The sequence below is a fragment of the Perca fluviatilis genome, chromosome 24 (genome assembly GCF_010015445.1).
Source record: "Perca fluviatilis chromosome 24, GENO_Pfluv_1.0, whole genome shotgun sequence".
NCBI lineage: Eukaryota > Metazoa > Chordata > Actinopteri > Perciformes > Percidae > Perca > Perca fluviatilis.
Window position 1 is genome coordinate 11,985,257 of NC_053135.1, and position 26,255 is coordinate 12,011,511.

Genomic DNA, 26,255 nt, shown 5'->3' on the forward strand with positions numbered 1-26,255 from the left:
GCTGGATGATAACTTGCCCAGAATTAGATTGCACGGATAACGATAATATTGATATTTTGATACCATTTTCATCTAATATAATGATAATGGCATAATAATGCAGGTATATTTTTAAAAAAAAAAAAAAAAAAGAAAAAAAAAAAAAAAAAAAAAATTTTTTTTTTTTTTTTTTTTTTTTTTTTATTTTTTTTTTTTATTTTTTTATTGTTTTTTTTTTTTTTTTTTTTTTTATCTTTTATTTATTAGTTTTTTTTTATTTTTTTTATTTTGGGGGGGCGGGGGGTGTTTGTGTGTACAAACTCTGTACTACATTTAACAATTATTTATTAAACCCTAAATATTAAATATATATAATAATATATAATTAATAAATTATATCTATCTATATCTATGTGGCTATCTGCCACATGGCGAGTAAATGTTTGTACCAAAATAGTTCAGTTTTTCAGTCTTCTATTTGGCGAAGGGTGCAGCTACTGCTCCTCTGCTGTCTGCAGGTCGGAGCATCGCGGGGGCGGGCCGACCCACACACACAGACACACAAACACACACACACACACACACACACAAGCTAATTAATTAGCTAGTAAGTGGCGATTTTTGGCAGCCAGCCTTCCAAAAGAAAGCACAATGAAATGAAATAACCGATCACTAACCGTTGACCGACAAGCAGGTAACGGAGTCTCAGTTCACCGTCCAGGAGCCTCTGACACACTGACAGTGGACAGCTGTAGGCTTGTACCGGTTAATTGTCTGTGCACTGTCGGACACATGCAGCCACTTTCCTGAAACCGCTTTACGAGACTGACAAGTCCACAGCAGCCCGTGGAGTTTATGTCCGAGCCTGTCTCCACCGCCTCCACCTGCAGGTTGTCAACTGTGTGCTTTGGAATGAAAGGGAGAAAACAGGACGCCGAGTAACATGGCGGATATCGCTCATATACTTTTTTTTTTTTTTTGACTTAACTGCAAAGCAGGAAACCCTGCTCCAACTCTCAACTAGCGTTTTCTCTGTGTGTCTCTCTCTCTCTCTCTCTCTCTCTCTCTCCGCCAGGAGTCCCGCCTCCCCACACAAAGACCATGTGACTGACAAGAAGGTTTGGTAGAGAGATTGGGGAGTCTCTTTGGTAGAGAGAGAGAGAGAGAGAGAGAGAGAGAGACAAGGAAAACAAACAAGCACGCAAATGGAAATTATCGCGGCCGGAAAAATAATCAAGCTCATTTTTTATCGTGCGATTAATTGATTTATTGACTATCGCAAAAGGGCTAATTGATAATTCATTGGAGTTTTCTTGTAAACAAACAAAAGTTATGTCTACGTCATTTAAATGTATGTTCACTAGCTGTCACTCTAATCAATAACTGTGAACTTGAACCATTTGAAGTGTTAGCGTATGACTGTATGAGAATGAGTGTATGACTGAGCACGAGTGCAGTGGGAAAGAAATGTCCTCATGCTTCAAAAATGCAGTGGTTGGTTTTCTACCTTGGGGAGAAGTTGTTCATATTGAACTTTATCGATCAGACTGTCCTGAAGCGGTAGGAATAAAGCTGAATGAATTCTTAACGATTGAGCCGCGTTCCCCTTTTAGATGCGTAAAGGATCATGCTGTTGCGTGTGTCCTCGCCCTGCACTCTTCGAATGTGTGCTGTGTTTGACAGTGACCTTTGTTTTGTCCCCAAAAACACTCAAGTTCAGTAGAGTGCTGTGCCATTATTTTAAACCCAAACAAAAAAGCTGCATGTTTTAGTTTCCCTCCTCTCACGAAAAACTGCATCACTTCCCACCTCTCATACGGTCTCATTCTTGCTGAAACACCATCATAAACACTGTTAACAAACATCCTTATAAATCCACAGCCAGGGTTAGCAGATAATTTGTCACTGCAGACTCTACAGCTACTACAGTTTTGCTTCAGTGTGGAGAAATCGCTTCCTTTTCTCTCAGGAAATAACACTTCAAGGGTTTGTGAGCTCCAGAATGAGCTGCGTTTGGATGTGTGCCCCTTGTGCTGTTAAAATTGATAGCTCCAAACTTTAGCAATCGTACACACCGTTTATCAGGTGGACACTTGAGATATTAGTCTTGCAGTCTAAGAAGCAAATAGGCTCGCAATGTGACTGTAGCTAGCTGAGCTAAAGGCAGATAAGACAGTGTCTTAGAAAACAGCCGTCGCTGACATTAAAGAACGGTTTGTTTATTGCTGAAGTTATATGGCCAAAATTGAAATGATTTATTTTTATTAAATGCAATTAACAATAACTTATTTCACCAGTCAATTGCTGTTAAACGACAAAAAGAAGAACCACGAGACGGCAGGAGGGTACTTTACGACAACATTGAATGCACCTGAGCTCACATGGTGCAATTGAACACGCCATTAAGTCCCGTCGGTGTTTCTCCGACAACTGTGACTACGGCAGTGGCCATGGTGCAGCTAGTATATGCTCTGTGTCTGTAGCTGCAGACTGTTGCACATACCGGCGTTGGAATCTATTGGAGTGGAATACAGCCAACAGTTAGACCATTTAGCTGCCAGCAGTTTAACCGTGTTTAAGCCCAGCTAACGTTACAAGCTAACGGTAAGTTTACGTTACCTGCAGCCGAGTGTAGTGTTCACTAGCGTCACGTGCAGTGAGGCTTCTGTTGCCTCTAACGTCCGTTTTAGAGCACCAGAGAGCAGCGCGGGCATTTCAGTGACTCTGTATTGAAGCACCCAAGTCTGCGTTGTCCTAAACAACACGGGTAACTAGATCAGCCACAAGGGGCAAATGTAGTCTTCCACAATGCAAAACTGCATGTGGGAGGACACTATTCTCCTTTGTGGTTATACATCAGTGGAAGACTCTTCCTACAGAGCTAATTTCATGCACTAACTTGCACTCATTCTCACACTTAGCAAAGCATTGGTTGTTAACAATGCAGACTTGCTCCCACCAGTGAATTGATGTGCTAAATTGCTTTGTGTTTATGGGAGGGGGGGGGGGATAGTTTTAGCTCTAGATGGACAATAATGTCTGTAGATTTTTATGACTTTATGTATCTGTATTGTATACTATACTTTGTCTGTATTTTATTGCGCCATCTACCTGCCCAGAGACTACGGGCGGAAACTGGCAATTTGTTTTTTGTGCACTGTCCCTGTTCAAATAAATAGATTACAAATTACAACTTTGGTCCGGTAAATACCGCTGGTTTAGGAGCCAGTGCCATATTGCCATATTGGGTTTCGGTACCACGCACTCAGCCATTACGGCTCAAAACCCAAAGGTTAAAACCTTTTTTTTACCGTTTAAATGAATATACTCTTTCCCCGACTTCTAGCAGCGCATGGTCTTGATTTTCTAACATAAACGAAGGAAGAAAGACAGAAGAAGTCTTGTGGAACACGCGATTGTTTGGGAGGTTATTCAAATCTTATTAGGTATCAGATGCCACATTGTCTACATCTGATGAAGAACAACGCAACATAATTTTGTATCCATTCCTGACATTAGTCATGATCCCTTAAGATTTGCACGAAATGAAACCCTGCGTTTTGTTAGTATTGGTGGTCTGCATTTTTTCTTCAATAGCCATCCATGTATGTAAATTCAGGAAATATCTACACTATATAGTAGTTTATATTGGTTGTGGCAGAGTCCGCCGTTCCTTCGCCGGATCAAGATTGCCTACCTCTGGGTAGGGATTCACAGGCAAACGATGCATATATGTAATAAGTTCCTGCAAATGGAGAGTCAAATTTTAAGACAAGATAAGAGAAGAAGACTGATGGGAAAATGAGACAGTTTGAGCCAAAAACTGCATCAGGAGGACAGAAACATGATAAGAGAGCAGACATCGAGAGAATAAGAGCTCAAGAAGAGGCGGCAATGTGAAGGAGAAGAGATGAAGTGAGAAATGAGAACAAGCACAGCTCAATATGTCAGTGTGAAGAATTGGGGTGGCTATTGTCTGCCTTCGTCTCTCACCTCGTGGATGGATCAAAAATATGGGCTCTACAGCCAAAACCACCGTGAATACATGCCCACACATCTCTCTGCTCTGCTCATACAACACATTCTCACTCCCAAAAAATTTAAGTTTAACTGACAAGCAGCACAAGAATGGGACAGTTGGGTGTAGTTTAGGAAAAGATTGTCGGTGGGGTTACAAAATGTACATTTCAGTGACACATTGGATAAGAATAGGACATGAACCCCAGTCTCCTGGGTGAAAGTCCTGTGTTATTTGACCAATCCACCACCCCAACATGCCTCCTTATGCGGATTTTTGGACTTTCATACTACTCGCTACCATTTTTGATACTACGCTGTGTCCCACACAGACGCTAAAGGTTGATTTTTGCGTTGATATCTGACGCTTAGAGCCACTGACCAAGCGACAGTATTTCACGAGTTTGGGGAATGGCTTGTGCCTGTCCTGCATTCAGGGACTGACTAGGGCAAAAAAACTGCCCCGGACTTTCTCCCAAATAGGCCCCTCATCCGGCCGCCCCTAGCCGTGCGCGACAGACACTAGCCAGGATGTCCTGATACCATGCCACAAATACTGTAGCCTATCAGACAAGGTATTCACAGCAAGTAACATCTCAAAACCAATGATGATAATTGGGGTTGTGTTTATTAATGAAGCCTCAGCCTTCAAATAAAAACAGAAAATGTACAATGCCATTACCTCTGCATTGAAAATCAAATACAAATTCTGAAATGTCACTGGCTATAGAAACCCCAAACTACACAAACTTGTAATTATAAAACAGTACAGAGTATTACTAAGGTTATTAGCTATTATTGATATAATATGTGTTGCTTTGTGTTAAAGAATTAGCATGGAATAACCTATTTTATTTTGTCAATGTCTATGGCCCAAAAGACTAGGCCCTATCAATGTTGTCTATGAAGCTTTCACAAACAACCCCCAGGTCTTTGCCAGTTCCACAATAGTAAACACAAATATGAAAGACAAGGAAAAACTGCACACTGATGGAAGACAGACAGAAAGTGCAAGCTAGGATATTTTGGTTAAACTTTTGGTTAAATTTGGTGAATTATTTAGGCCCCTTCCCTGTTTGTTAGCACGTTTAGAGTGGTACCAATGCATGCCTGATGTTTTCCCGTTTAATTCAATACCATAGTCTTCATCCTAGCAGCAAAAGTGAGCTCACTACAACCTCTCATATACAACCAAGTGAAATTGCGGTCAACACGCAATTAATTTCTAACGCGTTTAATGTTTCAAATTAACCAAACAGAAATTATTAAACACGTTAAGTTTGACAGCACTAAATGGCACGGTCATTTTAATAATCATGATGCACACCCATGTTGATAGCTGACTATGCAATTCGCTAAGATAGGGATAAAGGCAGCCTATTATAATGTGTCCTGCTCCTGGCACTTACCAGTACCTCTTGCTGATGTGAAATTAACTCTGTGAGCTTTTTGCACTTTGCTGCATCAGTCTCGAGAGACCTCTTTTCTTTGAATTTTTCCCATCCACCTTTCTCCTTACGTTTTCTACTAGCCATTGTCACGTCTAATGACGTAGGCCTATAGACGCAATTTGATTTCGCTCTGTAATGTTCAATCTTTAAAGATGGAGCTTGGTCTGGTGATAGCCAGACTAGTAGGCCTACTCTTCTTCCTCAGTAAATTTTTTACACGCAGCATATTAGTGATCGTATTAGCGCTGCTTGCTCTTGGCTGTAAATATCGCTTTATTAGACTTTTTCTGTCGGTTGGACGGCCATAGGTTACTTTTCCCGAACACACAGATTGTCAGTCCGTCCCTGCCTGCATTAACCAATGCAGCTTGTTTTTAAACGCAAGGATGCTCCCTCATTGTTACTAAACTCTGTTCCAAGAGGAACGGTGGGAGACAGGATTAAGTTGTAATTCAATTTAGGGAGATTAAATTTAGTCAGTTTCAGCAAGAAAAGCTACTTGAAGGGATACACCAGCAGCAAAACCGGGTTATGCAGCTCAGAATTTTTTCTTTTTGTTCCTCTTTAATTCAATGCACACGCATGTGTGCGCACACACACGCCTCATGGAGCCAGCACACACATACAGAAATGGACACAAAAAGACATTAAATGCACACATTCCATATGTATTTTGAAGTGGCTCGAGACCAAATCATCTCTGCCTATAAATGTTGCCAACTCAAGCCTTTCCTTTTCTTATTGCTCATTATCTATTAGTTATAAAGACATGGCTGTCATAAAAGTGAATGAGGAAACTGACCCTCTAGGGAAGGAATTGAGGCATTGGAGTCTGGTTTTTGCTCTGCTGGACTGCTGAGTGCATGACAATCCCCAAGAATAGTACGTAATAATATTGCCAAGAGCTCACTTGTTCTTTTCTTTTTTGTTTTTTTCCCCCTGGTTGGCTGCTCTGTTTCTTTCCTGTTCTTCCCTCTGTTGCATTCATCTTCCTGTCTGTATGACCATTTTCTTTCTTTCTCTTTTTCCTCCATTTTTCTACTAATCTTTTTCTGTCCGTCATTCTTGCTCATCCTTTTCTGTAATGCTGATGAATTCCAATTCATAAGTCAAATTTCGAGACTGTACTCGCCATCTTAATGACATTGATGATAATTAATGATATTGCTTTCTATCAATAGTCAGTATTGGCGTCCTTTAAATGTGACCATGGATCTTTTCCTAACCCTATAACATAACAACAAAAATCGATAAATAAAACGTAATTACAGATATTGTCATTTTTATTGCACTCATTATTTTTCCATGTCAAAATCTAATGCCCACAATGCATATTGACCTGCCAAAAGTGAAGTCGGAGATTTTAGTGTGTCATGCTTGTAGCGGATAATGTAGCTTTGAGCATCTAGCCTCAAGCACACAGGCGCAGGCTACAGAGGTCTAATAACCTCAGTTCATTCTAACTACAACCCCCTCCAAAACAGTGGCTGACCTAATGGAATGGAGTCTTCTTTATTTAATGCTTTTTAGGCACAGGGTGTCCATCATGGTGCTGTACAGAATGAGTGAAATGCATCCTTTGAGTTGTCCTGCTATATGATTCAATAGCCACCTGCCAGCCAATCAACATTTTTTTCTTTTCTCCATGATGATAGAAAAGCTGTCGCGAGACATGAGGCAGTGGCAGCTGTTTTTCTAGTTTCAAATGAAACGGGATAGGTTTCTGTAATAAAAAAAAAAAGAAAAACCTAGTTTCAAAATAAAACAACCCTTATGAACTGTCATACTTGTAATATGTAACCACTTTGATAAGGTTAGAAAAGTGTAACTGTCATGGTTTAAAGAAATCAAGGTTGGTGTTTTTGGTAAAAGGCAGGGTTCAATCTCAAGACTCTGGTGGGTCACTATGCTGTTGGAATTCCCTGTAAATGTAACTAAAGGATATATTTTTTATATCTTTTATTTTTTATTTTTTTCCCCATGTTTACTATTATGTCATGCGCTCTCTCTTTCTGTTGAATAAATGAGCTGGGGGCGTGCTGCCTTGCCTCTCTTTATCTCTGACACAACTGTAGAGATATTCTTCCTATGGTCCTGATTGACAGATATCTGCTCTCTCTTTCCCCAACCCACCCCACACACCCCCACACACACACACACTGGCGCTGTCAAGTGGACGTGGCCCTGTGTCACTGATACATTAACGGGGGAAAAAAGGCCAACGGCTCAATACTTGCATTGTCCGCCGCTGAGCCTAAGAGAGAGGAGAATGGAGGGAGGGCTGAGACAGAGAAATGGACAGCTAAGGGGAGAAAAAAAAAGAAATTAGGAAAAGAGAGAGGGAAAGAGATGGAGCAGATGGATCCAGACACTTTCAAAATGAGCCCAGAGAGAAGAGCATTTACAGTAGAGCGTGTCGATATGAATGCTAATGCTCCTGGACGTCGTTCCCACTCTCACAAATACAAGATTGTGTCTCTCTTTCCATCCCTGTCTCTCCCTCTCTCTCTCTTTCAATTCTATTTGCTTTACCTTGCTTACTCACCCTGAATGAGCACCATTTCTCTCCGTGTGTGTGTGTGTGTGTGTGTGTGTGTGTGTGTGTGTGTGTGTGTGTGTGTGTGTGTGTGTGTGTGTGTGCGTGTGTGTGCAGGTGCGTGTGCTGGCTGATATTGGCTTTTGAGAGTTGTTTTCCCCTCACTTTTCACCTCTCCCCTCTGATCTTTTATCGCCACACACAGGCATAAACTCGCGCACACACCCGCGAGTAGGTTTCAATAACAGATTATTACAGACGCCCGCTAACCTTTCATCCCCACACACAGAAAAAGAAGATCGCGCACACACATGCATTTATCGATCCGACCAATTTTAGATCCTCGCAGACTTCCTTTGAGTTTAAATCGTTCCATAAAATGACTCATCTGTGTGTGTGTGTGTGTGTGTGTGGTCAGCAAATCTCATTTATCGCCATAGCTCAGGTCCCCCCACTGCCATTCCGTCCCACACAGCCTGTACCCACAGCCCTATGGAGTATCACAGAGCAGAGGAAGCGCACTCATCGTTGCAGAGCCAACGATCCATAAAGCAATATGGGAGTTTACGAGCTCTCAGTGTTGTTCAATATAGGGGCAAGTTCAACTATGCAATAGGCCATTGCTTTCCTCGTTCTGTCCTCTCTTTCTGAAGTTCTTGTACTTGGATGGGGGGGAATATGGATTTTGGCTTATTAAAATTGTACAGCATGTGTATTTAAAGGACATGAAAAAAGGTGAAATGTAAATGAATGACGCTACCATAGGAAAAAAAAGAAGCCCTTTGTAATTTCTGAAAGCCCAAAGTAACATCTTCTAATTCCTTCCTTTGCACAACAGTCCAAAACTCAAAGATAGTCAGGTCTCAATCATAGAAAACCAGCAAATATCCACACCTGAGAAGCTGAAACCAATCATTTTTGGGACATCTTAGCCAACAGAAATGACTTAAATAAGTATTTTATCATCAAACTAGTTTTGGGATTTTTTTCATTGCAGCATTAATTCATCTCAAGTCATTTTCAGTACAATGCCGTGTAAAAGTAAAGAATAGTGGATAAACATATACAATACATTTTAACACATTGAATAATAATAATAATAATAATAATAAAGCTTTATTGCAGACACAGGTCCATATCACACATCATACAGCATAAATAGTATAAAAAAGATACATAATACATAAAAAGTGCATATTAGCCTATAGGATATACAGGCTGTTACACCAATGCCGTCTTAACCTAGAAGTGTATCTATAGCAGCTTTTCAGAGGGCTGACTAGGGCTTCAATTATGTGGTTCTCTGACTTGTCCAGGCGACACATAAAACTAAACATCAGTAGTCTGAACACACAACTGCACTTTAAAACTACTTCAGTTCTTAAAATGTCCCAAATCTGTAATTTCTATGGTTTTGTAGTTCATTTCAACCAGAGGGAGCTGCACAGACTCTGTACAGACAAGCACAGGGAGCCCTGAGAGTGGAGTAGTTTGACATTGGAGGAGTAAAAAGAAAGAAGGTATTTAGAACTGCCGAAGGATATCCTGATAAAAAGCGAGAAGTACTTGTAGAGTTGCCAATGAGTTGTTAACAATGAATCAGAACACTTTCCGATAAAGGCCAGAGTGCTGGAAACACTGCAGCGCTCAATTTGCAGAATCCAACATACAATAGTACATCTCTCTAACCTTCATCATTAACTAAAGTATACTTTTACATCAAAGCTTCCAGTGCTGTCATTTCAGCCTTTGCTGTTGCATTTCTGGGGAGTTATTACAGGCAAAAAATGCAATTATAGGTCAAGTTAAAGGTCCCATGACATGGTGCTCTTTGGATGCTTTTATATAGACCTTAGTGGTCCCCTAATACTGTATCTGAATTTTCTTTTATATAGACCTTAGTGGTCCCCTAATACTGTATCTGAATTTTCTTTTATATAGACCTTAGTGGTCCCCTAATACTGTATCTGAATTTTCTTTTATATAGACCTTAGTGGTCCCCTAATACTGTATCTGAAGTCTCTTTTATATAGACCTTAGTGGTCCCCTAATACTGTATCTGAATTTTCTTTTATATAGACCTTAGTGCTCCCCTAATACTGTATCTGAAGTCTCTTTTATATAGACCTTAGTGGTCCCCTAATACTGTATCTGAAGTCTCTTTTATATAGACCTTAGTGGTCCCCTAATACTGTATCTGAAGTCTCTTCCTGAAATTCAGCCTTGGTGCAGAATTACAGCCACTAGAGCCAGTCCCACAATGAGCTTTCCTTAGGATGTGCCATTTCTGTGTCTGTAGCTATTGAGGAGAAGAGAGGGGGGCAAGGTGGAGAGTGGGGGGTGGCCTTGACCAACTGCCACTTTGCTCGTTTGAAAGCCATGATGTTTCTCTCTCATTGGTGGGCCAAATTCTCTGGGCGGGCAAAGCAGAGAAAGGGGAGGTAACCATATTAATGTTAAAAAAAAAACTCATAAAGTAAAATTTTCATGCCATGGGACCTTTTAAGTGTTTAAACAAATGACTGATGGTGTGTTTTTATCGTGTGCAAGACATTCACTCAGACACCCGTCTGGACCAATCCCTAAAGCTAGTCAAGTTCTCAGCAGAAATGGGAAGGTTATATTTCTGCTGCATGCCATCTTAAAATGACTAAAGAAGAAGTGTGAATGTAGGGTTAGACTAAGAATGTGAGGAGCGATAGAAACCAAACCAGTTGATGTTGGCAAAAATTAAAATTCAGGTTTAGAAGTTGAAGCGCTGACAAACTTTAATGAGTAGTTTAATTACAATCGAGCCAAACTCCATTCCGGTGCCTACCGCACACAAACCTCCAGTCGTGCTCGTGGCAATGCGGTGATGGCGCCAGCTGAATGGAGCAGATGGTGGCAGGACTGCGGCTGGGGAGGCTGACTGACTGACTGACTGACTGACTGACTGACTGACTGACTGGTGGAAAGGCTGGCATGGATGGAAAGAGTGTTTGATGGAAATAGAAGGAACTAATTACAGTGGTAGCCGCTGCATTTGTCAATTGCCATCGATTTATCATTAGCGCTGCTGACAAAACACAATCATTTGCAGAATCTCTATGTTGTAATGTGTTTCTGCAAAGAGATGAAAAGCAGATGCATAGTTTTTTGTTTGTTGTGTACTTCTTTCATTGTGATCATGACACTTCTTGAGATCAGGAGTTAAATGTGCCATCTTTGTCCTTTCTTGCTTTTTTGTTTTTGTATTCTCTGACTGTAACTGTTTCTGTTGTCAGTCATACATAAGCTCCCTTGGTTTTTGTGCCTTTCTCAAGCGCATTTTAACAGTTGCTTTTGAGGGCGGATAACATATTTCAAAGTTCATATTCCATTAATATTATGCAATGACGCATAACGACAACTGTCTGGCTTCATGTCTGCTTTACAAAGCCATGAGGAGCAACATTAGTAACTTGCATAATTGTTCTGAAGCTTCTAATGGCTGAAGTGTGTGTGTGTGTGTGTGTGTGTGTGTGTGTGTGTGTGTGTGTGTGTGTGTGTGTGTGTGTGTGTGTGTGTGTGTGTGTGTGTGTGTGTGTGTGTGTGTGTGTGTGTGTGTGTGTGTGTGTGTTTCTGCACTTGCTAAAATGTGCTACTTTCTAATTGCCTGGCCTTCCCACGCACTCACTATAATATCTTCAAAGTCTTGTAATCTTGTCAGCCGACTAAAGGCTCCAAGTGAAACCCTCTGTAAAGGTCAACCAATGCAATTTGAATATCTTTGATTAAACGGTGTGCCGGTGCCAGGCCCAGACTGTAGGTCACTGCCTCAGAGAAATGATATTCACCCTTCTCACCCCACTTGGCCCTCCCCAAGTCTCGACTCTCGCAGCTCCCTCATTGTCAGGGGTCACGTCTGCACTGTTTTTAGCAATTTACGTTATCTCCTGACCCATTCTTTCTCTACCACTATTCCCTCTGTCCGTCAATCCTTCTCTGCATTTCTGTCTTTCCCTCTGTTTGTATCTCATATTCAGACAACGTATAGTTTTAATCCCGAAATCCCCTATCCTGCCTGAATGTCTATTTTCTGCCCTCCTTATCTCATTCTCCATTCATTATCTCACTGATACTAACATTTTCTCAGAGACTGTGCTTTACAGCAGTCATTGAACCATGCATCTACAGTCTGACATTTTAGCTAAAACCTTAGTAAGTGCAGTCAAAATAACCCTGTGGAAAAGAGATTTCAAGATAATGACTATCGTGGTCATGAATGACCATAACTTGTTAATTATACTTTCCGTGAATTTGAATTCCATATTCTGAAAATTGGTTCTTTTGCTCTGTCCGTAGAGGTCAAACTTGACTTTTTGAATGCGTCATCATATTTGAATGTGCTAATTTGCTCGATAGGACAAATTGCCTCTGAAGTGACACAGTTTTTCTGTCCCCGTCTCCAGTTTGTCCCGGCACAGAGAACAAGTTGAGCACTCTGTCTGACCTGGACCAGCAGTACCGCACCCTGAAGAAGCTCTACGAGAACTGTGAAGTTGTAATGGGCAATTTGGAGATTACCAGCATCGATCGAAACCGCAACCTCTCCTTCCTCAAGGTAGGAACGTTGAACCGTTTGTTTCCTCCAGCAGATATTCACAACATTGTACTGCATCTGCGTTACGTAGGTAGAAAGAGAGAGAAAAAGACAATGTTTCAACACTGTGGATTCAGGACCACGGAGAGAAAGAACGGAAAAGAATGAGGTTGAATGTCTCAGTGAGAAACAAGGTTGTTTCTTGGAAAAAAAGAAAGGGTGCCCCCCCAAAACATTTTTTTAAAAAGTCCCCCCGCTTTGTTTTGGTTGTTGTGTGGTAAAAACATTTGCCCCCCCCCCACCAAAAAGAGGCGCCCCCCCCCCCCCCCCTTTTTTTTCTTAAACACACCCCCTCCTTTGTTTTGTTTTTGTTTTTTTTTTTTTTTTTTCTTTTTTGTACCCCGCCCCCCCCCCCCCCCTATCCCCTTTTTACTCTCCTTACACCCCCTCACTTTTTTTTTTTAATTAGTTATTTTTTTTTTTTTTTTCCATTATTTATATATAATGAAAACTCCTCCCCCTTTCCCTTTTTTTTTTAATACATATTACTTTTTTTTTTTTTTTGTAATAACTTTTTTTTTTACATCTATAGAAATAAAAAAATAAGTTATTTTTTCTTTTTTTTCTTTTCTTTTACACTTTCTTCCTTTTTGGTTTTGTTTAGTGGTTACAACTCCCTCTTTCCCCACTAAAAATATAAGAGACCTTTCCTCCCTTTTCTTTTTTTTTTCCTTAATTGTTCACTCTTTATTTTTTAGTTTTTGGTTCACTATCCTTTTTCCCCTCCCACAAATAAAACACGCTCTTCTCCCCCTTCTCCTTTTTTTTTTTTTTGCTTTTTTTTTTTTTTTTTTGTTTTTTTTAAAATATTTTTTTTTTTTTTTTTTTTTCCACCCTTGATTAAATTTGATTTTTTTTTCTTTTTTTCTTTTTTTTTCTATTTGTTTTTTCTTTGTTTTTTTTTTTTTTTTTTTTTTCCTTTTTTTTTGTTAACATACCTCCCCCCCCCTTCTTTCTTTCTTTTCACAACTGCCTGTTGGGGGTGTTTGTGAGCAAAAACTTGAGATTTTAGATGTTTCAGCACCATGGATAGAGATGAACGCTCGGCCACTTATTCACTTTTTTCTACATAGTACACAGTAGTTTATGCTATGGTGAGCAATAACTGTTTCAGCACCATGGATAGAGATGAACGATAGGCCACTTATTCACTTTGTTCTACATAGTACACACTCCGTAGTTTAGGTTATGGTGAGCAATAACCGTTTCAGCACCATGGATAGAGATGAAGGCTCTACCACTTATTCACTTTTTTCTACATAGTACACACTCAGTAGTTTAGGCTATGGTGAGCAATAACAGTTTCAGCACCATGGATAGAGATGAACGCTCGGCCACTCATTCACTTATTTTCTACATAGTGCACGTTCAGTAGTTTAGGCTATGGTAAGCAAAAACTTCAGATTTTAGATGTTTCAGCACCATGGATAGAGATGAACGATCGGCTACTTATTCACTTTTTTCTACATAGTGCACATTCAGTAGTTTAGGCTATGGTGAGCAATAACTGTTTCAGCACCATGGATAGAGATGAACGCTCAGCCACTTATTCACTTTGTTCTACATAGTACACACTCCGTAGTTTAGGCTATGGTGAGCAATAACCGTTTCAGCACCACGGATAGAGATGAACGCTCGGCCATTCATTCACTTATTTTCTACATAGTGCACATTCAGTAGTTTAGGCTATGGTGAGCAATAATTGTTTCAGCACCATGGATAGAGATGAAAGCTCAGCCACTTATTCACTTTTTTTCTACATAGTACACACTCAGTTAAGGCTATGGTGAGCAAAAACTTGAGATTTTAGATGTTTCAGCACCATGGACAGAGATGAACGCTCGGCCACTTATTCACTTTTTTCTACATAGTACACACTCAGTAGTTTAGGCTATGGTGAGCAATAACTGTTTCAGCACCATGGATAGAGATGAACGCTCTACCACTTATTCACTTTTTTCTACATAGTACACACTCAGTAGTTTAGGCTATGGTGAGCAATAACAGTTTCAGCACCATGGATAGAGATTAACGCTCGGCCACTCATTCACTTATTTTCTACATAGTGCACGTTCAGTAGTTTAGGCTATGGTGAGCAAAAACTTGAGATTTTAGATGTTTCAGCACCATGGATAGAGATGAACGATCGGCCACTTATTCACTTTTTTCTACATAGTACACTCTCAGTAGTTTAGGCTATGGTGAGCAATAACAGTTTCAGCACCATGGATAGAGATCAAGGCTCGGCCACTCATTTACTTACTTTCTACATAGTACACACTCAGTAGTTTAGGCTATGGTGAGCAAAAACTTGAGATTTTAGATGTTTCAGCACCATGGATAGAGATGAACGATCAGCCACTTACTCACTTTTTTCTACATAGCGCACATTCAGTAGTTAAAGGGAAACTTCACCGATTAGCATTAAGCTTTGTATCAGTAGAAACCTGGTAGTATTTTTGAATGACCATGCTTCCCTCCCTCATGTCCCCCTGAGAGGGGAGATCTCTGTATTGTGGGTCTGGAAAAAAGCCTCAGATGACGCAAAATGACGATTTTTGCGTCATCAGAGGTTTTTTTGCCCAGAGGCAAAAGACTACAGCCTGTATTAGGAGCCACTTCCGCATAGCCCAAAGGGGGTTGGACTGTCGGCTTTTTCCGGAGATTGCCAAGGAAAAAACGAGTGTCAGCCATCTTGAATCCTCGCTTAGCTTCTCAGCAGGAGCAGAAACTGTTCATCCCGACGGAAATTTTAGAACAACAATTATGTGCATTCAAACTACCACACACGTGTACCACCGGGATACATTGGAACACATCGGAGAATATGCAGGACACTTTATTACAGACGCAATACTCCACACACTACGCAAGCTTTGCCTGCACGGAGACCAGCGGTGGTGCTCGATTCCTGTGGCCGGTAAAGTGACCTCATCAGCGGGGAGCGTTGAACGAGTGTGCCGGTGGAAAGCTAACGCTAGCCAGCCATCTGTTCACCAATCCTGCTTGCAAGTGTCCGCTCATTAAACAAACTGGACTACATCCAACTTCAACGAAACTCCCAACGTGAGTTCAGAGACTGCTGTGCTGTGTTTTTGTTGTTGTGGAAATATTGCTGTGGACAATCCAGCCTGCTGTCACCGGGTAAGACTACTAGTGGAGGTGGGCTGTGTTACCCCGGACTGCCTGTTGCAGAAATGGGGTGATTTGTATCCAACTAACTGCCAACTGCTGGTGGAGTTTGTGACTGTAAAATGCCGACAATTCTAGCTACATCCCACGCAAATGTACGGCTGTGTTTATACTCGATGTTTATACCACAGCCCACCAAGAGCTAAAGCTAGTAGCTATGTGTTAGCCTTCTTTTATTACATGGCTTGGTTGAATTCTAATGTAGAATGCGGTCTGTTATTTCTTGATAACAGACCGTTGCTAAGGATAACACACCGTTGCCATGCATAGCAGAGCGTTGCCATGGACACAGTTCTGTTCACTCTGGAGCTATCGATCAATCCGCTGAAAGAAGTCCAGATAATGTATCAGCTGTGGCCAAAAAAAAGCTTGTTTTAAATGCGTAACACCACTTGAGCCACGGTGAAAGGTTTTTTCGTGTATATGGTTGAAATGACAATAAAACACACTTGTTGAGTTGATCGTCTCACTGTCTGTCTGTAAAGGGTAGGCGTGGCTTGGGAGTGGCCGCAAAGCAAGTGCATTCTGGGATTTGGTGTCTTTCATCCATATGAGCCAAAAACACATTTTCTGGCTTATCTCGGCCTAGAAGGCACCCATTTCAATTTTCTTTTCACATTTCTACTACATTAGTGACCCAATTTAAAGATATATTCAGCTTTCCAGCGGTGAAATTTCCCTTTAAGGCTATGGTGAGCAAAAACTGTTTCAGCACCATGGATAGAGACATAAAGAGAAACAGAGATGGGATGTGTCAGTTCATGTTTAGAGACGGAAGGAGTTTTTCAGTTGAAGTTGCTCTGAACCAACTGAGATGGTGACTAGCACGCTAGCTTGTGAGACATAAAGTGTAAACTAGACAGTTGTGGGATTACTAGAGGTGTCACGGGCTTAAAACGTTACGATATTTCTCGTCGAGGTTAAACGTTGTCTCGCGTTGTCTCAGTGTAACATCAATTACGTCGTTACTCCTGACAACTTATTCACGTTAAATCAATCGGTGCCACACACTCAGACACACACACACACACACACACACACACGCACGCAAAGATGTGAAGCAGACGGAGCCTCTAGAGTTTGTTCAAGACACAGTGAGACACAGAAATGCCGGGAAAGCGGACACAAGTGCCGTTACACTTTTTAAAACTTCCCGCAGACAGCGTTTGCTGCAGTGTAATATAATGGCGAGATCGCCGTCCAGTTTGTTTAACTTCCGAGCCGGACTGGTGTTCTCTATTGCCCTGGTGACTGACTGACAGGCACAAGACAAAAGTGTTCATATGCCCTGGTGACAGACTGACAAGCTGAGGTTGGACAGGCAAGGTGACTTCATAGCACCTATAGCACCTTGCAGCAACAAGGCAATTTAAAGTGCTTTGCATAAAACATGAAAGAGCAAATCAAAACTGTCGTGAAAATAAAACGGGCTAAAAAAAAGAATAAGATACAAATACAAGAATAAGACTATATATCCAGTCATATTTCACCGTTTAAGTTTTCTTTAAAGTAGTGTTAAAATCTCGTCTGGTTCTTAGGAACCCAATCTCGCGTCTCGTCTCGTGAGCGGTGTGTCTCGTCACCGCCCTAGGAATTACCCTTAATTGTCTGTTTCTCTTTAACTGTCCCCACGGTTTCTTCAAGCATTACGAAGCTCATCTCTGGTGGCAGGGAGGCACCGAGAGACTTGAATGAGGTCTTCTCATTCTCACCAGTAACACACAAGAAATACAGTACAGGCCAAAAGTTTGGACACACCTTCTCATTCAATGTGTTTCTTTATTTTCATGACTATTTACATTATAGATTCTCACTGAAGGCATCAAAACTATGAATGAACACATATGGAATTATGTACTTAACAAAAAAGTGTGAAATAACTGAAAACATGTCTTATATTTTAGATTCTTCAAAGTAGCCACCCTTTGCTTTTTTTTGATAACTCTGCAAACCCTCGGTGTTCTCTCAATGAGCTTCATGAGGTAGTCACCTGGAATGGTTTTCACTTCACAGGTGTGCTTTGTCAGGGTTAATTAGTGGAATTTTTTACCTTATTAATAAAAAAAGCAAAGGGTGGCTACTTTGAAGAATCTAAAATATAAGACATGTTTTCAGTTATTTCACACTTTTTTGTTAAGTACATAATTCCGTATGTGTTCATTCATAGTTTTGATGCCTTCAGTGAGAATCTACAATGTAAATAGTCATGAAAATAAAAAGGAAACGCATTGAATGAGAAGGTGTGTCCAAACTTTTGGCCTGTACTGTAAGTGAATTTGCATTTAAGCATGTATGTTGCCAAGTCTTTTGTAGCAGCTCCTTGTCGGGATTCATTTAATGGCATAACCTGCTTGGCTTGTTCACAGGAGTGGAGAAATAGATGTGGAAGAATAGGCATTAATATCCAGTCGACTACTTCTTTACTATGCTATGCTATATATTTACTATGCCTAAGACTAATTTCCCGTCAGGGACAATACAGTGTATTCTATTCTATACAGTGTAATGGATAAGGTTGCTAACTTAAACTCTCAAAAGTTGAATTACTCCTTTAAGAGACAACAGTCGTCCATTTTGTTTGCGTTTGCATTCAAGGCAGCTAATGTTGCTGGATCTCTTATGTGGACAGTGTTACAATATGTAACCAGCGATGAGTTCAGCATCTTGTTTGGAGAACTTGTGAATAATAATTGAAGCCCTTTTGCCAGCACAATACAACACTATACAGTACAATGGAACTGATTATAAGGTACAAGTAGGAATGACTGTGGAAGGCATGTCTGTGAGACACTGCAGGGAAATGAGCAGTACTCTGAATGCAAAGTGCCATCGCCATTCCTCTCGAACACAGCGCTCTCTTGGCTCTGTGGCTGCTCTCTGTATTTGCGTGGTTTAAAATGATCTTGTGCTAAGCATGTGCAAACATACTACGTGCCACCTTGCTGTTTAATGAAGTGAGGTGTAGTCTAATTACTGGGCCAGCGCTATCAAATGAATACCATAAACAGTCCCATTAGGCCTAGCATCATTGGGGAAACAATTAGGCATCTGGGGGATGTTAAGTGGATGTGAGGGGGGTCAGGTTTTGGGAGCTGTGTGGTTTCCATGGGAACTATGTAGCAATCACGCTGTTGGTCACAAGAAATCAGAGAGACCCCCACCCTAATTCTTAAGCTGGAATTGCTATACTGTGAGGATGGAGAGTTTGATTGCGTTGTGGTTTACTTTTACGGACAACCCCTTTTTTGATTTTTGGGGGGTTTAAAATGATGATGTGTTACATTTTACATTATGGTAACTTCAATCCCTTGTAAAATAAGCACTGAAAACAAGACTTGAAATTAAATGTTTAACCATAGGTTTTTCATCTTACACATTTATTTACATGTATTTACAACTTCTCAAGATAGTTATTTTTTTTGCTGCAATTTTGAGAATTGCATCATCGGCAACTTGAAGCAACACGCAGTTCGTGCAAAGTTCAATGTTTGTATTCATACATTATCTACACACACACACACCTAAAGGTGCACACATTTCAGCAAATACACCACGGGATTCATCTATTCGGAGCTTCAGGCTATCTGGCAATGTCTAAGGCGACGTGATGCACTTGGACTCTATAGAAAACAGCGGCCTAGGAGGTGTGTACCGTATGGAACAATATGGATGTGCGGAGTGTTGATAGAGAAAAGGAGGGAGGAGGGAGCGAGCGAAGAGCTAGAGGGTTGTCGCTTTTATGGCAGGAAAAAACAGCTGCTGTGCTGAAATTACAATGTTTAGCTGCCGTGCCGCAGGGTTGTGTGTTTGTGTCTGCATATATTGGTGTGTTTGTGTGTGTGTATAAGGAGAGAGCAGGGATAGGGCGCAACACAGGACAGCGATGGAGAGGGAGGGAGGAGGTGAGGGCAGGCACAGACATGGGGTGATTTTTGTCCAGCTGAGAGGCTGCCAGTTAGATGGATGACATGGCTCTGCAGCCTCCTCAGGTCCAGCTTTCTTCCAAACCACATCTCTCTGATTTTCCCCTCATTCTCTGCCTCCCTTCTGTAGACCCAGCGTGATTGCAAGAGGGCCAGGAATATGATGATGAAGTTAGTATTATAGCCCAGTCCGTATCACATTTGGGTCAATTTATATTCTTAAATAAATCTTAGCGTTTGTTTTATCCAGCTTGGAGGCCCACATGGGTGGAGCTAACTCCATTAGGTCATTATAAAGTCGCGTGCATTTTTAAAATCCAGTATCTAAGGTTGCATTATTTGTGTCTGACCTGAATTGACCTTTTGAACCTTTGACTTATGACTACGATCATTGCATAATGTGTGGCTTTTTTTATGGCTTTAGTCTAGCTTAATGCCAAATCTATTGAATTACCACGGATACAGAGGCCAGCGAAGACTTCTCATCAGTCTCCATCTCATCCAGAGAATGGCAATAATCCAAATTCTACAACTGCTCAGGGCTCCCTCAGAAGTACTTTTTGGTTGGGAAATGAAATGTGTTGCGAATACAGACACAGGTGTCTAAAGGGCATCACCGTGCCGCCGCCGCCGCCGCCGCCTGGCATACCCCCTCTGTCTAGTTTGCTGGCCAGCTCCCCTGGCCACTGTCTGTCTGTCAATCAGAATGACCCATTTTTCCTAGAAGAAAAGCAGGGAGCCGCGCCAAGTGGCCTGCAGTGGCCCACAACCAGCTAATGATGTCACCTAGGCTGAAGGACTCTTCATTAAAGCCGGATCAATCTGCCCGGCCAGCGCTGCAAAACACAGGGCGCGATGCCAGGGCTGCAGCTGAAAGCGGGAGGGACCGGAGATGTCTGTCCATAAAGCCAGGATGTGGTTTAAAGTCTCAAACTTCCTCCCCAGAGGAATTTATCACAGGTTTGGGATACAAAACGCACACAAGCTTGTAGACACACACCCTTCAGCCATAAAGAGAGATGAATGACACGGTCACAGAGGTGTATACTATGTCGACACGCAGACAGAGACACTCTTTACAAGAGCTTATCTCTGGCAAACACCAGCTGAGAGAGACGTCAGAGCAACGAAAGAAACAGCTTTTTTTAACAAGCACTCATTTCCAAACCTTTTTATAGGGGAAAAAACAACAACACGAGGGGTAGCGTTGCTCCTGCAAGTTCAGTTCAGCACAGCCAGGCAACAGAGGAGAGAAGAAAATAGAAAGAGAGGAGGGAAAAATCCTCGCACCAAAGGCTTCCCTTTTTCCTTCGGCTGTATTTCAGCTGCAAATGAAAGCGCTCAGCTATTCTGCAGCTCAGCTATTCTCAAAGCGTACATCCTCAGAAATCTATTGTGGAGGCACGCCTTCTGTGCTCTGCTGCCTCATGTGCTTAGCAAGCTACCTGTGTGTGTGTGTGTGTGTGTGTGTGTGTGCTCAGTGCATTTACTTGCGGCATGCTGTGTAGATTGTATATTAGCAGAGGTGTTAAAGTTGAGTCAAAGTGAGGTTACAGGATACACTTACCAGAGGGTAATGGTTGCTTATCTCAGAGTGTTCCTATTTCATGACAAACTTTCATCCTTTTTTTGTTTTTTTTCTCAACGTCAGCTACAGCTTGCAGGATTTTGTCCTTGCTCTAACCTGATGAGATCAGTGTGCAAGTCCGAGATTACTGCTTCTCTGCGTGTCATTATTCAGCACTCATCTGATCGCTCTTCTCTCTGTCTGAGAGTGAGACGCTGCGCCATTAATTTACTGTGAGGCAGTAATTCACACTTGGCTCTATCACACTTGTTTCACCGTGTCTGTCCTTCACCGGTGTTTGCCATTCACCCTCCATTCATACACTATATGGTGCCCGTACGTTTGTGTGACGAAATGATTTCCCAAGTTTGGTTTGCAAGAACTTGACCGGCCAGCACACGGCTCCGATCCCTGCAGACAGCATCCAAAATCGTGTGGGAAGTCTTACCAGAAGAAGTTAGTGGAGGCTGCTATAGCAGCAGATTAGGTTTTGGTTTTGGAATAAAGTCCCTGAGGTGGACAAGGGGGACTAGAGACCATATTAACTTACACACAGAACAGTCCCTGTAGACTGTAACTGCCCAGTGTCCTTATACTTTTCTGCATGTAGTGTTTTTGGAAAGTCAGTTTCCCCAATTAGTTCCTCATGACAATCTGAATCCATCTGTGTATTGGCTCTGTGCTGCAGGCCTTTTTGGGTGAGACTGAGAAGGGAGCGCAGCGAGAGCTGTTATTTACAATGAGACCGAGACAGGTAATGGACGAGGCCAGCGAGGAGTTCAAGTGCTCCTCTCTCTCACTCTCTCTGTCCCCGCTCTATATAAACATTTCCCACTATTGTGCTCCATGCGACACAATGGCTGTCACAGGGCCTCCTCACGAAATAATGACACCATGATCCTGAGCGACGTTTGGAGAGGGGCGTGCTAGCCTGGCCAATCGTACGGTTTCATTAGCCTCTGAACCAGCTGAGGAGCTCATAAAAGGTTGGGACTGTCGCCTGGAACGGGGGCCGTTAGCGCCTCGCGGGAGCCTGGCAGCGTCTGCATAATTACAGCTCTTAACGCTGGGAAAATTAGCACCCTGCTCGCTCCAGCCAGCACCCTGCCAGATCGCAGTGGCACTACCCTGATGTATCTTATATCCCGGTAATTGTGGGGTAATAGAGGCGTACAAGTCCAAGAGAAGAAAACTATAGCATTTTACTTTATTATATTTATTTTCCATTTGCTTCCTCACCAAGGTGTTTTATGCAGTTGAGTAGTTTGACCAGAGGGAAGTGGTACGACTAAAAACATGTATAATAGAAGAAAGAAAAAAAAAAGCATACCTTTTATTAGTCCCTCGAGGGGTAATTCAATTTTAAAACAACTCTCTCTCACACACACACACACACACACACACACCCAGGCCCGAAATGTACAAACCTACCGGACCTACAGACATGCATCAGAGCAATGGGGCTGCTACTGGGCAGGACGCCCCGAAGCAGTTGGGGGTTTGGCGCCAAGGGAGCCTCGTCAGCGCCCAGGAGGCTCCATACTTGGTCCGTACGGGGACTTGAACCGGCGCCTCTGTTTTCCTGACTTTAGGGATTTGTAGAAATAGAGAAGCAAAGGAAATCTACACTTATTCTTACAGACGGCTTGTTGGAAATGTGACATGATCTCATCCTGTTGGCTGATGCATTTTTTTTTTTTTTTTTTTTTACAAAAATAGCACTCAAAAATGACCTTTTTAGATAGATTTATGTTACTTGCTGGCATATTTATTATTTAAAAGAAAACAAAATCTAATCTGGATATTTATTTCAAACTTCAGAAATTCTTCTTGTAAAAACTTTTGAAAGATGACATTTTACCTAAATCCCTGATTCAGGGTTACCATTTCTGCAGAGCTACACACTGTGTGTGTGTGTGTGTGTGTGTGTGTGTGTGTGTGTGTGTGTGTGTGTGTGTGTGTGTGTGTGTGTGTGTGTGTGTGTGTGTGTGTGTGTGTGTGTGTGTGTGTGTGTGTGTGCGTGCGTGCGTGCGTGCGTGCGCGCGCGCACACACTTCTTTCACACTCCTCCCTCAAGCCATACAGAGGGACAAAAACTAACAACCAAAAACATCTTGATGTCTGACAGATGAATATGGACGGATCGGTCCCCCTTCTGTCGTTTTGATTGTCCATCAGGCCACGCCACTGTGTACTACGACAGCTAAACACGAGCTAGCATTAGCATCCAAGCTATGACAGCAAAAGGACACACAGGTCTTTCATCTGTGGCGCTTCTTACACTGAATTATAACTTCTTCTCTGCTGCTGCTGTTTTACCTTGTGTTTAGTAGTAAAAATACGGAAAAGGCATACGTCATACTGTACATAGAAATGGATGTATGCACATTTAAATGCATGCACATGGTTGACAGAGTGGGCAACTTTTTAGCAAACTGCCCTGTTGGACCTTCTGCCCCCAGGGGGGTTTGGTAGGTGGTACGACTGAGACACTGCTCCTGCTCATTACTGGACTCCTGCTCGTCTCGCCTGCAGCACTGGAGAGCTGTTGTGTCAGTGCAGAGTGAGGTGCAGAGAGGTCAGAGTAACAGAATAAATGCAAACTCACGCGTATGCTTACAGCACATATTATGGAACCATACACCCAAACACTAAACATGCATGCTCACAACCTGCCATCGTGTATTCAGGATCCAATTGTCCCGCTCAACTATTCATGACTGCATGTGTGCGTCGGTGTTTGTGTGTGTCGGTGTTTGTGTGTGTCGGTGTGTGTGTGGTCGGCTGCATGCCTGCTTTTTTTGTGGGCCTGATCAAAGCAGACAAGGTGCAGAGCAGAGGTCTCGGAGGTGAAATTAAAATCTTGCTGCTTCCACGGCGCGGAGGGGGAAAGTGATTACCGTTAAATTAAAAGGTACGACCGTAAAAGCCGGCCCCGAACGAACCCTCGCAATTCATCAAAATGATCCCACGGTGCGCCTTTTGCTTATCAAATTGTAAAATATTGTCCATGACACTGGCGTAACAGGGGCGTAATTAATGCACTAAATCAATTCCGAATCACTCTGCACAGAGTGGCCCTGCTGGGATGCCGTCATTATCACAAATTACGGTGGCAGATGCATGGGGCCGAGAGGAACGTATAAAAGCTCTCGCGGTGTCTTCCCCTCCCTGTACAACCAATCCTGTCATTCCCCCGCTCTCTCTAACTCAGTGAGTGTAAAACAGTGTGGCATTTCTCTCCACTCACACCATGCTATCTTATTACCAGGTGTGAATAGTGTTATGAGTGCTAAGTGAGCGCTATTTTAGAACGTTTTGAAATGATTCCGTTGGCTGCCGCTGATGTGTGGGCTTAATGACGACATGCATGTCTTCATCTTTAAAGAGGTAAAGCGAAGAGATTAATATCCTTATAGCTTTGGTTCTTCCTTTTTTATATCTGAGGATAATGAACACAGAGACTCGGCACACCGTTCCAATTAAAAAGAAAAACGGTGTTATTGCTTGAAGTGGTTATTTACTCCCACACAACTGAAAGCCTTCCCTCACTGAGTGCTATAACAATGCAATTGTAGAAGTTCAAAGCTCTTTTCTTTTTTGTCATAGATATGGATATATGGATGTGCTTGTTGCTTCCCCAAAGAAATGATCTTATCTCTCTTTTTTTCTTAAAGATTATTATTTATTAGAAAGTGGATAGATATCAGAGGGGGAGAGAGATGGGGGATGACACGCAGCAAAGGGCAGCAAGTCAGATTCGAACCCTGCGCTGCAGGACTCAGCCAACATGGGGCGAACGCTCTTATTGGGTGAGCTAAGGCCGCCCCTTATTTCTCTTATCTTATTAATAAGTATCTTAGTAATAAAGACACCTGTATATATGATAAACCTCTACAGCCCTGTGAGTACAACAGAAATATTAATACGATTAGGTGTCATAATAAAGATGTCATTCCTAATTCTTTGGCTTGAAATATTTGGCCAGAATTCATTATTTTCCCGGGCAAATACCCCATCTGAAATCCACAAAAATGTTGACATAAAATTTGCTAGTGGGCAGCGCGGCTTCAGTGCGTAGCTTTTCCTTTGTTCCTGTTATGGCCCCAACTTTGGGTATATTAGGGCAAGTAGCAGGAATGCAACCTGTGTCTCTGTCAAGAAGAATCACCAAACATCCTTCCTCTGGCACTTCCCAGAAAGTTGGGAAACATTGAGAGTACTAAGGGTACCATACTTCTGCAGCGAAAAGTGAAGCCAGGCCAAGAAATAACCTCTCACCGCAAAACACAACTAAATGTGTTTGTTTTTCTTGTCTCAACAGCTTCCCATGAACTTTCTATAGTCTTCAGTTCTAAGCTGCTAACTGTGAGACAGACAGACAGCTCATATGCCTTTTTGGAGGCTGCGTAGCTGCAGGATAAATTATGTACGCCTATTGCATCATATCATTTCCTAAAGATTTTGTGTCTCGCAGTGATTTATAAGATTTTTTGGCAATTGCATATTGCTCACAGTGCACCCAACAAAAGTTGAATTTCCTCAATCCTGTAGAGTTCCAGTGTTGATTAAAGTGGTGTGTTTGCATGTGAACTCCAAGTTGCACATTGTGTGCATGCAAAACATGTTTGATAGTCTCGCATCGGCACACATTTTATTATTCCTGGGGGAATGATAGTGGCACAGGATGCAAAGAGAAAGCAGGAGGAAAATCACATTTGCAGAGAAAGCAAGTTCTTTTCCTTCTTCATCTGGAATTGGAATGAATTTAATCAAATATCCATTTATGAACAACATCATCAGCATAACATAAATCTCCACTGTTATTGCTCCACAGGCCATACAAAAGCATGGTATTGTTGGTATTAGTTTCTATGTACATGTGTGAGTACTTCCATTAAATACTAGTTTCTATTAAAAATTGAATTGAATGTATCGTGACTTCTTTTTTCCTGGCTCTACAAAA

General features: G+C 41.8%; 1 protein-coding gene across 10 annotated transcripts in view; it reads left to right on the plus strand.

The window, feature by feature from the left end:
- The window catches only part of LOC120554149 (receptor tyrosine-protein kinase erbB-4-like), a 300,052-nt gene that overhangs the window by 132,868 nt on the left and 140,929 nt on the right, over window positions 1-26,255 (plus strand). For all 10 annotated transcript variants that reach the window (XR_005638323.1, XR_005638324.1, XM_039792826.1 and 7 more), the window contains exon 2: window positions 12,417-12,568. Coding sequence is in view for 8 of the 10 variants with exons in the window: in XM_039792826.1 (XP_039648760.1) it covers window positions 12,417-12,568 (152 nt within the window). In the remaining 2 variants the exon portion in view is untranslated. The remainder of the gene's footprint in view (window positions 1-12,416; window positions 12,569-26,255) is intronic.